A 14,388-nucleotide genomic window follows, 5' to 3' on the forward strand; every position below is an offset into this window, starting at 1 on the left:
TTTTTGACATGTTTTTATTTTCATATTTTCATAATACTTTGACATTGTCAATACTTTATATTCAAGGATCAGGTTCGTGCTTTTATGGGTCAATTTATGTGCCTATTAATAAAAACATGATGGTCATATTAAATAACAGATGACTGACCAGGAAAACTTATGTCTTATGATAGTGTTCTCCTTAGTTTTTCTTATGTGCTGCAAAAAAGTGTAAGATCAGGTCAAGTTTGTTTATTTTCATCCGATCTTCTATTTATACAGGATTTTGCTCTTGTATGGAATGAATGTAATTGTCTGGCAGGATTCATTTGACATTGACCTTATTCCTCTGAATGTTCTTTGGATATAAAGTACAGTTTTTGTGATTTCTGTTTCTCAGATACCATAAGTAATAGGTTGACTGAGTACTCTATTTGTGTGTATGGATAGAATTATTGTAAGATATATATATATATACACATGTCTGTCTGGCAGGGTTTTAAATTGACATTGACCTCATTTTAATTGGTCATTGATTTGTTCAGTTTCTGTAATACCTGTAGTGTAGTATAAATTGAAATTGTAGAAGTTCAAAATAACCCATACATACTTGTCAAACTTTGAAAGTGGAAATAGAAAAAAAAATCCATGCTATTATTGCTTAGTCATTGCTTTAGAAACAATTATATTATCCTCTAAAAAAAACCACCCCTTACCCCAATGATTTTTAACAATTTATCCCTCCCCCTTTTTTCAGCAATAAAACACTGTGGTGTCAAGATGTACACTTTTTATGCTAATTCTTAATGTCTTGACCTTGTTAAGTATGCAATATATACACATTCATCACCGTAACAACAAGAAAAAAACTGTGAATTCAAACATTATGACTAGGTTTGTTTGTTTTTTTTAGATCATTTATCATTCAAACCCTATATAACTTTGGCACCAGAAAATGGATGGGTTTGTGTATAGAGGGGTTTTTGGTGTTAATGTGTCATTATAAACAAGATCGATCAATTGACTAGTTTTTTCCATGATAATTTTCTTTTTTTAAGTCTGAAATGTTACGCCTGCTTATGTAAAAGTTATTGTGTTTAATTGGTAAGTTATACTTTACAACACAAATAACACACCACATCTTATGAATACAGTAATTTCATAATTTCTTAGTTTTGCTACAAGTTTTTTCATGAGTATAGAACAATTGGACTAAAAGAAATAGTTATCACACCATCTGACAGGCGGGTTATGAGTATGAGACTGAAGTATGACTTCTGTTTTTAAGGTCAGAGCATCACGAAGCTAAAGATGGAAATTAACATCCACAAATAAAGAAACAAATAATGTATAAATTTATACTACAATGTATAAAATAAGGAGATGTGCAGTATGATAGACTATGAGACTGTACAACTTTTCGCTAGAGTTCAAATGACTTAAAAAGCTAGGAAAAATACAGGTTACTAAAAAGTGACCTTGTTCATTTATTTCTACAAACAGAACAGAGTCAATAATACGATTGTGCTCCAAATATTTTATAGAAAATATTTAGGGTCAGTCACTGTTCTAGTTACAGAGAGTCAATATTTACCCTATATGAAACAAAAATTGATTTTAGTGGTACGTACATGTATGAAAATAGTGAATAATTCAATGATTATAGTTTTGTAATAGCTGTCTTTGTTATATTATGTAATTTGATAATTCAAAAGAAGAATGATTTTTAAGAAGCTGTTTGAAATATTTCTGTCACAACTTCTGATTAGGAGCATCAGATAAGTTTACAAATTGTTTGTAAGAAAATGCAATTTCGATAAAATTCAACTCTGTTATTAAAAGAAGCATGCAAGAAATTGTTGTGAAATTGTCATAAAATAAATAAGAAAATGCCTATTGGTCAAATTAAATTCATGAACCATTTAGAGTTTGTTATGAAGCAGTGTGAAATAATATCGGTTTATAATTTTAACGATTTCTAATTATATAAAATTTCCTTTAGCTAACACATTTTTTTTAAACGTGCTGCTTGTGAAAACAGCTGTTGTCAAGTGCAAATAACAAAAAGTTCTTTTATGTAATTATTCTTTGATGATTGTCTTTCATTATGTTTTTATATAACTTGAATGCAGGATTATTTAAACATTAAAAAAAAAAGTCTTCTTTGATGGTGACCCGTCTTTCATTATGGAATTAGTTTTGTTCTATAACTTAAATGAACGATTATTTTAAAATTTAGAAAAAAACCTCTTTGAAATCATACAAATTTAAGCATTAAGTTGATACATTGACAGATTTGTAATACTGATTAAACAATATGACTTTCATCAATTGATTAGTTAAATTATTACTGAATAATTTTATTTAAAATAAACTTTTTTTAATTCAAAATTTGATGGCTTTTAAAGACATCAAAAAGCCACTTTTAGTTTTAAAGATACATTTTTATAAATGACAAAATATAGTCAATATTTGTGCTCAATGATGATGAAACTTTGGTGTCATTCATAAAAATGATAAAAATACTGATAATATTGACATTATTAACAAATTCTTTACTAAAAGTGGGTAGCTCAGGCTACAATTACTTGTCTTCCCTCATGGTGGCCCTCATTTAACATTTACAAGGACTTTTACAATGGTACACTCCTTGTTAGTGCATCATCAGTAAAGATATCAAGTTATTTTAAAAGGTACATTTTAAGAAAGAATTATCAATAATATAATGATTATAATATGGCATACTATGAAAAGATGTGTACCAAAATATATGTACTTATTTATCTTATACCTGAGCTTTTAAAGCTTAATTACTGTGTGGATTTTGCTCATGGTTGAAGGTTGTATGGTGACATAATATTGCTAATATCTACATCATTTAGTCTGATATAGGAAGATGTGGTGTGAGTGCCAATGAGACAACTCTCCATCCAAATAACAATTTAAAAATTAAACCATTATAGGTTAAAGTACGGCCTTCAACACGGAGAGAGCATATATTTGTATAGGGGCCAGCTGAAGGACACCTCCGGGTGCAGGAATTATTTCTCGCTACATTGAAGACCTGTTGGTGACCTTCTGCTGTTGTTTCTTCTATGGTCCGGTTGTTGTCTCTTTGACACATTTCCCATTTCCATTCTCAATTTTAATTTTATCATTTAGTCTGAGGAATATAACTTAACTGTCTCATTTGAACCATCTTATTATTTCATGTTATGTCAGTACAAGGTCAAGTACCTTTTCATACTTTGTGTGGAAGTAAAAAAAATTTGTACTCTAACACATACATTTTGATTAAAATCCATTTTTTTAGAACTGTTCCAGAATATACAAACAATCAAGGGCATTCAATGACAATACATATAAATTCTGATTGCATTTGCCAACATTTTTATTCTAAGTTTATGTAACTTTAAAGATCAATTAACCTTTTGCAAGAAAATTGGTCAACACACAGAGGAAGGCTTCTACTGTAAATTTTTATTTTGAAATTACAGTAAAGAATTGGGCTTAGTATGATTAGTCAAGGTTTTTTCATACAAGAATGAAAACATTAGCTTTGCATAAGTTTGCTATCTAAATATGGATGCTATAAATAATTAAAAAGTATCTAGGCACAATAAAGCTGTTATATTTGTATCCTTTCTATTTAAAACTCATGTTTTTCTATGTTGAGATCAAAACATTGAACTATTCTGTGTCAAGGTCGGAATCTCTGTTTGACCTTGTTATTCATTTAGTGATGTAAAAGCCGATGGCTATATTGTACTTGTTTCCTAATTGGCTCCCAATTATAAAGATATGCACCTGGGTAAGAGGTCAATTTTCAAAGTCTTTGATTTTCTGTGAAACTCTTTGTATATTAATTCATATTTCTCCTTTAAGTTATGATATAGTCTGCCTTTTTTATGGCTTTTGTTTGTCGTTTTAGTATCTTCTTTTTGTTGACAGAACATTTTCAGTTGAAATAGGTTTAATGTTAAATTGCTAATATAATGTATATTAGGTTAACTGAATTATGTATTCTTAAAATTGAGAAAGGAAATGGTGAATATGTCAAAGCGACAACCACCCGACCATAGAGCAGACAACATGTTAAGCCATTTTAATGATCTCCATGTTTAAATTTTGTCCATTATTCTCTCGTTCTTTCTATTTTAGCACCCCTTTAGTCTCTTTATTTCATCTTTTTAATCCAATTTACTCTATTCTTTGTTTTTGGCAAATATATTAGTATTAAATAATAGTTTGCGGTCATAAAACTTTGGAGCACGATTTTTGCACTCAGACTTGGGAATCAACCAATCAAAATGCTGGATTTCATGTTTGGAGCATGATTTTTGTGCTCCAAGCACTGAGCAAAGTTTTATGATTTCAAGGCCAGGTTTGTGGTCCAGTCAAGATAGAATGACTTTAAATAAAGTAATTTCCCTTTGATTCAATTTCATTAAAGTATTACATTTGATGTAGATTTGGAAAGATCTATGCTCACATGTTAACCCCGCCACATTATGTATGTATGTGCCTGTCCCAAGTCAGGAGCCTGTAGTTTAGTAGTTGTCGTTTGTTTATGTGTTACATATTTGTTTTTCATTTATTTTTTTACATAAATAAGGTTGTTAGTTTACTCGTTTGAATTGTTTTACATTGTCTTATCGGGCCTTTTATAGCTGACTATGCGGTATGGGCTTTGCTCATTGGTGAAGGCTGTACGGTGACCTATAGTTGTTAATGTTTGTGTCATTTTGGTCTTTTGTGGAAAGTTGTCCCATTGGCAATAATACCACATCTTCTTTTTTATATCACACCTTTTCACTCTTTTGAAACATATAAAACAGCCAATAGGAAGATTGGTAAAGAGTTTTTTTGAAGTTACACTTTCAATTTATTGTGATCTTGTTATAAAATTGCATGAGAAAACAAACAAAAGTACTTAAAATTCAAATCTGAAATTTCAGATTTAATCTATTAGTAGAACTGATTTATTTGAGTAGGCAATTGTATTTCATACAAAGAAAAATAAGATTTAGATGCAAACAAATTTACTAAGTTACTTTAATAAATGTAAGTCGAATATTTGGTTTAAATTTAAAATATGAAGATTTAACTTTCTTTATTTGTTAATTTCATTATTAAAGATAAGAAGACAAGAGTAGATGTACATAATACATTGTTAAATATATAAAAACTGATGTTTATGTCATTATTATATAGATAAGAACAGATTTATAATCAAGTTTAACCAACAGAGTTGACTTTTTCAAAAGCCCCTGTGCATTGCTCTATCATATGTGAATAATTTTTCAATCATATTACATTTTATGATAAATTTACAAATACATAATGTAAAATTTAAGTTTATTCAGTTGGAAAAAAAGTAGATCAAAATTGACAATACTTAAAATCAAAATACTAGTTGTAGGTCATGACTTTTAACTTTTATTGATCAACGACATGAAAATCAATGAATTTGATAAAGAGAAAATATTTAAGTTGAATTTGTATATGTAAGTTTTCTTTATCATTAGAATGAAAATGTTTGTATTTCATTTGTTAGCATTATATACAAATAATTTGGCCACATTAGACATAAGAGATTATAAAAAAAATATGTAGAGGTTTTATAATATGGAGTTGACTACAATTAGTCAAAGATTCCATTTTACAATACAGGTTCTTGAAAGCCTCTACCTTTTTAAATATAATTAACTCAAAAGATCAAAGTTGATATGAATAAATAGATTATGTACAAATATTTACCTGATCTTTTAATAGTGACAGGTGCTTGGGAATTAGTGATTGTTTCAAAATGTAGCATTTAGTGTTTGGCTCATTAATGAAGGCTTCACATGTACAATGAAGTTTAGTTGCATATGACCACATAATTCTTTGGTTTGAGTGCATTATGGCATATACTTTCCTATATTTTTTGGATACAACATCTGCATTGATATTGAGACTGAGATTGCTCTGATGACTGACTTATTCTTCTCATCAACCTTAATTAGCCACTATCAGTGACAGATCCAGAAATTTTCATTAGTGGGGGCCCACTCCAGTCAGGCTTTAGTGATTTCCTATATAAGCAACCATTTTTTTCTCAAAAAGGGGGAGGGGCCTGCCCCTCCCACCCTTAATCTGCCTTTGACTATCATCATTAGAGGATCTTGTTTAAACATTTTATTAAAACAAATCAAGGTGCTTATAAACATTTAAATTGATCTTTATACAATACGTGTATCTTATCTATGATAATTACACTGTTATAAAAGAATTCTTATTTCTGATAGTTAAGAGTGTATAGTTAATTGTGTATGTCACATGATAAATAACAAACTATATTTAGGTTCAGATATCAGTTGTAAGTTCAAATGAAGGAAGTAAAATATCTGGCAGACATATTGGAAGTTTTATAATACGTTATGGCATGTGGAGGGGGACAGGTTTCAGTTTCTTGTAGTCTTTGTGAGGAGAACACTAAAATAGAATGGAAGTGCCTAAATTGTGACATGCTCATGTGTGAAAAATGTAAAGAGAAAATTCATGTGAAATTCAAATTTGCCAAGGATCACAAAGTTGTATCTATCCAGGAAGTGGGTCTCCATGCAGAAGAAGTAGATTTTTCCAGTATAAGTTGTCAAAATCATTTAAAACAGACATGCTTTATGTTTTGCAAATCCTGTGACTGTTTAGTATGTCCCCTTTGTATCTCTGAAACCCATAATGGCCATGGTTTGGTAGCCATCAAAGAGGGATATGAAATCCATACCAACAAATTGAAGTCAGGACAAAAGAATATAAAAACTAAAATAGATGAGCTGAAGAAAAGAAAAGCAGAAGTCAAAGATATTGAAAGCAGTGAACATTCAAGATTGGAAAATGTCATGAAGAAAATAGAAACTCAGAAAAATGAACTAAAGAAAGAAGTTGATAAACACATAGAGAAATTAAAATTTGAAGTAATGAAAAGATGGGAAGCTCTTCATCAAACTACCAAAAAAGAAGAAAATGAAGTGACACTTCTGATTGGAAGTTTGGAATCCCAAAACTCAGAGGTTGAAGATATCATCCAATCAAATGATGGCAAGAGAGTCTTTGTGGATGGTTTGGGGTTAGTTCAATCAATGGAGGAAATCATCACACTACCTGGCACCAAGTTTGATTCTATTCCAATATTTCTACCTGGAGAGATAAATGCTTATAACATTGGTTCATTACAAAATGTTTCAATAAAGGGTGAAATCAAAATTATAAAAGAATTTTGCTCTAAAATCTCCAGCATACGTCATATAGCAGCTGGTTTTGAAGGTACATTGTGGATAAAGGACAAAAACGTACTACAGAAAGTTAAAATAGAAGGAAGCAAATTGAAGGTAATTTATCAAATAGAGGTTGAAGTCCTTGGTATGGCATGTACTCAATCTAAAGATCTCCTTTTTATACCAGGAGGATCTTTACTGAAGCAGATAAGTGGTCAAACTGGTGAGGTGACTGATTCCATTTATGATGTTAAACAAGGACTAAGAATATCAGCTGTTCATGTAAACCCAGATGGAAAAGTCACTGTTGGTGCTTATAGTGGGGATTTAGTTTACCCAGCCAATGGAAGACGGGTTGTGGTTGTTTTGGATAGAAACGGGAAACAGGAAAATATATACGAATTTGACAGACATGGAAATCCCATATTTACACATATTAGGAATATAACCATAACAAAGAATGGTAATATCTGTGTATTGGACAGATTATCTGAGGATGATATAGCCCTTGTAGGCAGAGTGGTTATACTGAATAGGAATGGAGATGTTCTAAATACCTTCAGTGGCCATCCAGAAGTTAACACAGACAAAAAACCTTTTGAACCATACCGTGCATTCACTACAGATTCTGACAATATTGTAGTTTCAAACTTAGCTTCTTCTATTTTATATTTTTTTAATTCTTCTGGAAATTTAATTAGATGGTGTGATATTAGCAAATTTGTAGTATTTATCCCATCAGCTTTTTGTGTTGCTGACTCTAGACATACTTTCATAGGATGTGCAGCAGCTGAAGGCAATAAAGCCCAAATATATGAAGTGAAAATTTCATGATACATGTGTTAGAAACATTTCTGTTTATTTGAGAAAAAAAGAGACTTTTGATCATGCTATTCCAAAAACATTGTCCATCAGAGTAGTTGTTTCTGTCCTTTTAATAAATTATACTTTTTATTATTGACTTTTAGTATTTTTGAGATGTGATCAGAGAGGTAAATGTTGATTACATATCAACACAATTACACAAATTCACCTCACCAAAAAAGTTAAACTTAGCTGCTTATTAATTAATTAAACTATATGATTGCCAGTGATAAACCATTTAAAAGTTTTGTATAATACCTGGAGTCTTGGCATATTAATGCAATTGAAATGGAAAGGATCAGAGAAACCAATAGCATTGCAAAAAATACATATTTTAATTTAAATCTTGATTTCTGTGATCATGGTGATAGCCATATTGAAAAAACTTAAAAGATGTAAAATTATCAGGTCACTTTATGACTTTTAACAATGGACAAATAATATTTGGTATATGAGATCCTTGCAAGGTCTATATATCTGTCAGATCTAACCTTGACCTTATTTCATAATGTTCATAAAATATTGATGAAGGTTAAAGTTACATGATTAGATAACCTTTTCCCATATATACTTTGAAGAATGTAAGCAAAATACATACATGTACATTTCATGATCTGTCTGGCAGGTTTTGTCTAACCTTGACCTTGTGTTCATGGTTCATTAGTTAATGTAACGTTTTTTGTGTTTTGGTTTGTTTATCAGATGCCAATACTTATGATACGCAATATGTTAATTATATTTGATAGAAATAAAAAGATGTAGTGAAAGTGCGAATGAGACAACTCACAATCCAAGTCACAATTTATAAAAGTAAACCATTATAGGTCAAAAATACGGTCTTCAATCCAGAGCCTTGGTTTAAACTTTAAGGCAGGCTATAAATGGTCCAAAAATCACTCAAAAATGGCTAGTGTAAAACCATTTAAAAAGGAAAACCAACAGTCTTATCTACATGAAAAAGAAGAATGAGAAAAATCACATCAACAAACAAAAACCACTGAACATCATGTTCCTGACTTAATTAATACAGGTGCAAACAAATGTAGTGTGTTTAATGTACGGAATGATTATTTAAAGATGTACTGGGTACATGTTTGTCTGATAGGTATCCTCTGACCTTGACCTCATTTTAATGATTCATTGGTACACAGCCTCGGTGGTCACTTACTGGTAGCGTTTTCTCTGTAAATATGGGGTTGTAAGTTCCCCCTGCGAAAAATGTTCTAGAACAGATTTCAAGTTCTTGAACTTTCTTGAACTTTCTTGAACTCTTCTAGGAATTACGGTGAACCCAGGACAGGGTCAAATTAATGACTTTAAAATTGGTATTTTCTGCTTCCCTCCTAAACACAAGGCACACTACGAGTAAGAACAAAGACTGTTCTCAGAGTCAGAATCAAGTTTCTAGGTAGGTGATATGTCTACCTGCAGACTATTAATCTTGTGAACTAGCATGTTAAAAATCCAGCTCAGTGTGCTTTACTTCAATCTTTAAATTAACTCTAGGATTGTCAGTTTTTCCATTGAAGGTCGCATTTTCTTTTTTTTCTTGTTATTAGGGCCCTGTCTGGTGGTGGTTAGTTACATGTATATTGTGATCAGTCTGTCCGTCTTCCTAGGTCAAAGATGAAGGTTAAAATATTTGGTTTCAGTTGACAACCCCATTACAGGTCGTCCAGTGCCTACTTAAAAGATTGCTCCCATCTCAATGATGTCTATTTTTGTTCTTCTTGGTTAAGTCTGTTTCATATATAATATACCTCCAGTAATCATGGTAATGGGTCAACTATATTTGGTACACGGAATGATTGTAAGGTTAATAAGCCTGTCTTGTAGGAATCTGACCTTGACCCCATTTACATGCATGAATCACTGATAATGTTCAGTTACTCTTATACCTGTGATGATTTTAGTAAAACCTTTGTTGTAAAGACTTTTAGCATAAGATTAATCATGATCAGCAAAGCAGGTTATAAATCTTTTTTTAACACAAAATAAACAAATAAGTTAGAGTATATATATACAAGCATGTTTTGCCTGGGTTAGATTCAGAGAAACTTGGAAACCTTGAAAAAAAAATTTCACTATGGCCAGTGAAGGATTCACAATGTAACCATAGTATAAATATAAGTTTGTAACCACTGTCAACATAAGTATAACCATAGGCTAGGTAAGTGTGATCAAGGTCAATGTTAGTACAACCAATTAGTCTTATAAAGTGTAACCCTTGTACATTCTGTCTGTACCTTTATCCATACATACCAAAATTGGTTTCCATTCTCCAAATTTAGTTTGCCTCAATCAAATCAATTTGTATCTGCAGTTTTTCAAAGAGAATAAACGTATTAAGATTATTTTATGATTGAATTCAGACTCATATTTTTGAAGAAAAAACAGGTGGTTGAGACGTGGAAAAATTATATCAGTGTATAATTAAAACTTCTGAAAGATATTGAAGGCCGTAAGGTGACCTATAGTTGTTAATGTTTGTGTCATTCTGGTCTTTTGTGGATAGTTGTCTCATTTGCAACCATACCACATCTTACTTTTTTTATATACAGGAATCATTGCTGGACATTATAATAATAAATTGAAATCTAAATTTTGAAAATCCTTTTTAGGGAACACCTTTCCAAAAATGAGTTTTTCTTTGATAAGCAAGTTTGTACTTTTATCAATTCATTTTAAATTAATTCTTTTACAGATGAAAAAGGGGACAAATTCTAATTGAAATGATTTAAACAAGAACATAAATGAAAATTATTAATAAAAAGATCTTTCATTTGGCTTTCCAGTTTTCAAATCATTACGACCTTGAAGAATAAAATATCAAAAATATCATATACCATAATATTGAAAGCATAATGCATCAATTAGATTACTTGCTGCTGTGAAATTCATTACAAATGTATATATATGTATATAATTATGTAATTTTAGGTCTGATGAGGTATTGATGTGAATTAATATCAAGGCAGTCTGGCAGTGGAGTTGTCTGCCCTTGAGAGATATTAGACGCTGTTTTTTAGTTGCTGCACATTATGAGGTAACAAGTCTATTGCTATCAATAATTGTCTTTTCTACCTATTTATTTCATATAAATTAAGCAGAAAACAAATTATTTTCATAAAGACATTATATCTACATGGTTTGATTTTTCCTCGGAGTATCATGTTCCTGAAGTAAATTGAATAGCGTTTTGTTCACACAAAATGATTTTTCATTTCATTTTAAAACTAAATCACAACTGATTTTTGTCAAATCAACATAATTAAAAAATTCAAATTGAACAATCACCCTTTTAAAATAGCTTACCGACCAGTACTAACAATTTACCAAATAACGACAGACAAATTTGACTTAGATTTAGGCCTCCTGTAGCAATACTAAGCTAAGTAACACAGCATTGTTAAATCGGTAGTTGTATCCAACTGTAGTATGTTTACTTCCCCCAGTTCAAAGACAAAATTTGTATCATGAAGACAAGGTCGCCTTATGATATCCCAACTTACGTAATAGCATATCATGTTTGCTCACCAGTGGCAAGTTCAGAATTTTGTAAATGGGATTTTGATGACAAAATATACATATTTGTAACAAATAACTTCCACTGTACCAAGTTACTCCATTTGTATACTCCAGTTTTATAAAGTATACTGAAAAATGGGGAGAAGATAACTAAACGAACCTGTATTTTATAAATTGTTTTGTTATAAATTGTTTTGTTATAAATTGTTTTGTTATAAATTAGGCCATTAGTTTTCTTGTTTCAAAATTTTTCACGTTGCCATTGGGTCCTTTTATAGCTAGCTATAATGGTATGTGTTCTTCTCATTGTTGAAGGCTCTGACATTATCATACTTCCCCAGAAAAGACATTCATAAGTCTGAAAAATACTTCACAGAACATAAAAGGTTAAGCAACACGAAGCGGACTTCATAAGTATGGTTTACTTGTGTCCAATCCATTTTACTGTGAGTAAATAAAATATGTTTATACGGAATAGATCTTGACCTGGTAAACTATGGCCTTTATGAAACATTTTTTTTCTGCATGTAAATCGTCGCCTGACAATAATATATAAATTCCTTTTCAAACTGCGTTTAAAAATCCAGTTGTGTCAAATTAATTTCCCAAAAAACTTTTTAGTGATATAATATAGATTCAGAAACATAAAAATATCGCCCAACAAATTATGGAACTAAAACTTGTACTGTAACCATCTGTTGATTTTATTGTTGGACATGATAAAATGCTTGTTCGCCATTCTTAATGACATAATCAATACTTGTGTCTGAAAACTACTCTGTGTTAGTCTCAGATAACAGGATATATTCTAGGACAAAAGTCTACTATACAAGTATTATATTATATCAGTGATGAAACAATCTAAACCCTGTAAAGTGTTGTGGTCGAACAATTATACTTACAAGATCCATCCTATCAATTGCATTATGCAAGGCACTGACTAGCATGTTTTTTTTTATGTGGTACACATTTTTTTCTTCAAGTTTAATAATAAAATGTAAAAGGAAAAAAAAATATTTTGAATTTTTTTTTTAAATAGATAAGATTTATTTTCAAATTTATTTTAGAATTTATCCCCAATACATTATTTTCAATTGGCAACAACCTACTACTTTCACTTATACCAATTATTGTTTCTTCAAATAATTTAGAATGGGAACAAAGTATTTGAAAATATCCCCCCCCCCCCCCCAAAAAAAAAAAAAAGAAGAATGATGAATATTAGGTGCTTATCTGAGCTATTATATACTTATTTAAAAAAAAACAAAAAAAAAACAGCAAAGTATTTATAATGTGTGGGCTATAGTTTGTCTCTTTTAAATTGTTTCACATTTTGTTGTCCTTGAACTTTTTATAGCCAACTCCATAGTAAAGGTTTTGATCATGGTTAAAGGCTGAACAGTGACCTGTGGCTGTTCACGTCTCTGTCCTTTAGTCATTGGTGGGTTTAAAACTCGTCTGATTTACAGTCCAACCACATCTCCTTATTTTTTTATAAAATTGCAAAGTTTCTGTGGTATAAAAAAACACATTATATAAAAAATTGCATAACAAAAGAAGATTAGCCATAATAGGTATTTCACATTTATTCTGATAACTTGTCACTTATCTTAGAAGTGTCAACAATGACATCACTAACTGTTTTTGTACTGACCTTGGTTAGATAACTCAAGTAACATCTAATACATGTATGCACTGAAGGAGCACTGATAAATCAAATTGAAAGTTATATTATTATCCTATGGAGCGTTTCTGAAAATTTTCAAGAGTCCATAACTTATATTTATCTGTGATGAAATTTACCTGTATGTCAATGAACTAGATTTAACCTACAAGGTTAACTATTCAGTAGTTTAGTATATATATCTTTGATTATTTTATCATCTAAAATATTTAGACATATAGATTGTTTTTTATAAGAGGTTCATCTTGTTACCGTAAATAGGAACAAATTATGAATAATAGATCTTAACATGTTTAACTCCTCCTCATTTTTATGTCTGAATTCGGAGAACTCTGGCCTTTGTAAGTCTTACATGATTTTTTTTATTTGGCTCATTTACCCAGTATATATGTAACACTCCCAAACGTGTCCTTCCCCCCAAACGTGTCCGATTCCCCCAAACGTGTCTTTTCTCCCTAAACGTGTCTGAAATGTACAATATTCCCTAAACGTGTCCAAGTTCATAACCCCCAAACGTGTCCGATAAATGTTATTCGCCAAAATGTGTCCAATATTTAACGCCAGAACGTCTCGTGTCTTTTAGCGTTAATACATGCATCTCCTAAATAAAATCGAAGGTAACGTTTACGGCAATTTTATGATGGGGACACAGGTGACAAAGTTTTCATTTATTAGCTTTTATTAGTTCATTTAATGTAGGTTTTTAATGAATATCATAATTCAAAACCTAATCTGTAATTGTTAATTAATTTTTGATTGAAATTGCTTATTGTTCAGTTGCAAGTATTTCAAACTCATTGAGAGCGAACCTGCACATAATTATAGAGCTGAACTAATCGGTGACTTTGTAAATTATTTTGTACTTATAAACTCGGATGATGTTTTTTATATTAATCCGAATATTGCCTGGCGGGCGTTAAGCAGCATCATTTTTTTTTTTTAACTTTTGTTAATAGTTCTCCATCTGAATGTGTGTGTATTTCAAAAACTCATCAAATCATAAACTGGTTACCCGTTTTTTTTTTTTTTATAGATTTTAGGTTTCCAGCATTACTAAAGACAGAGAGAAATATA

The 14,388-nt window shown here is 30.6% G+C and overlaps 1 protein-coding gene across 1 annotated transcript; it reads left to right on the forward strand.

Annotated features, from left to right (window-relative positions):
* The first annotated feature begins 6,401 nt into the window (after nucleotides 1-6,401).
* Nucleotides 6,402-8,072, forward strand: LOC134686485 (uncharacterized). The gene has a single exon (XM_063546150.1). It carries the CDS (start codon nucleotides 6,402-6,404, stop codon nucleotides 8,070-8,072), a length of 1,671 nt encoding a protein of 556 aa, XP_063402220.1.
* The last annotated feature ends 6,316 nt before the right edge of the window (nucleotides 8,073-14,388 follow it).

Source organism: Mytilus trossulus, chromosome 10 (assembly GCF_036588685.1).
Source record: "Mytilus trossulus isolate FHL-02 chromosome 10, PNRI_Mtr1.1.1.hap1, whole genome shotgun sequence".
Lineage (NCBI taxonomy): Eukaryota > Metazoa > Mollusca > Bivalvia > Mytilida > Mytilidae > Mytilus > Mytilus trossulus.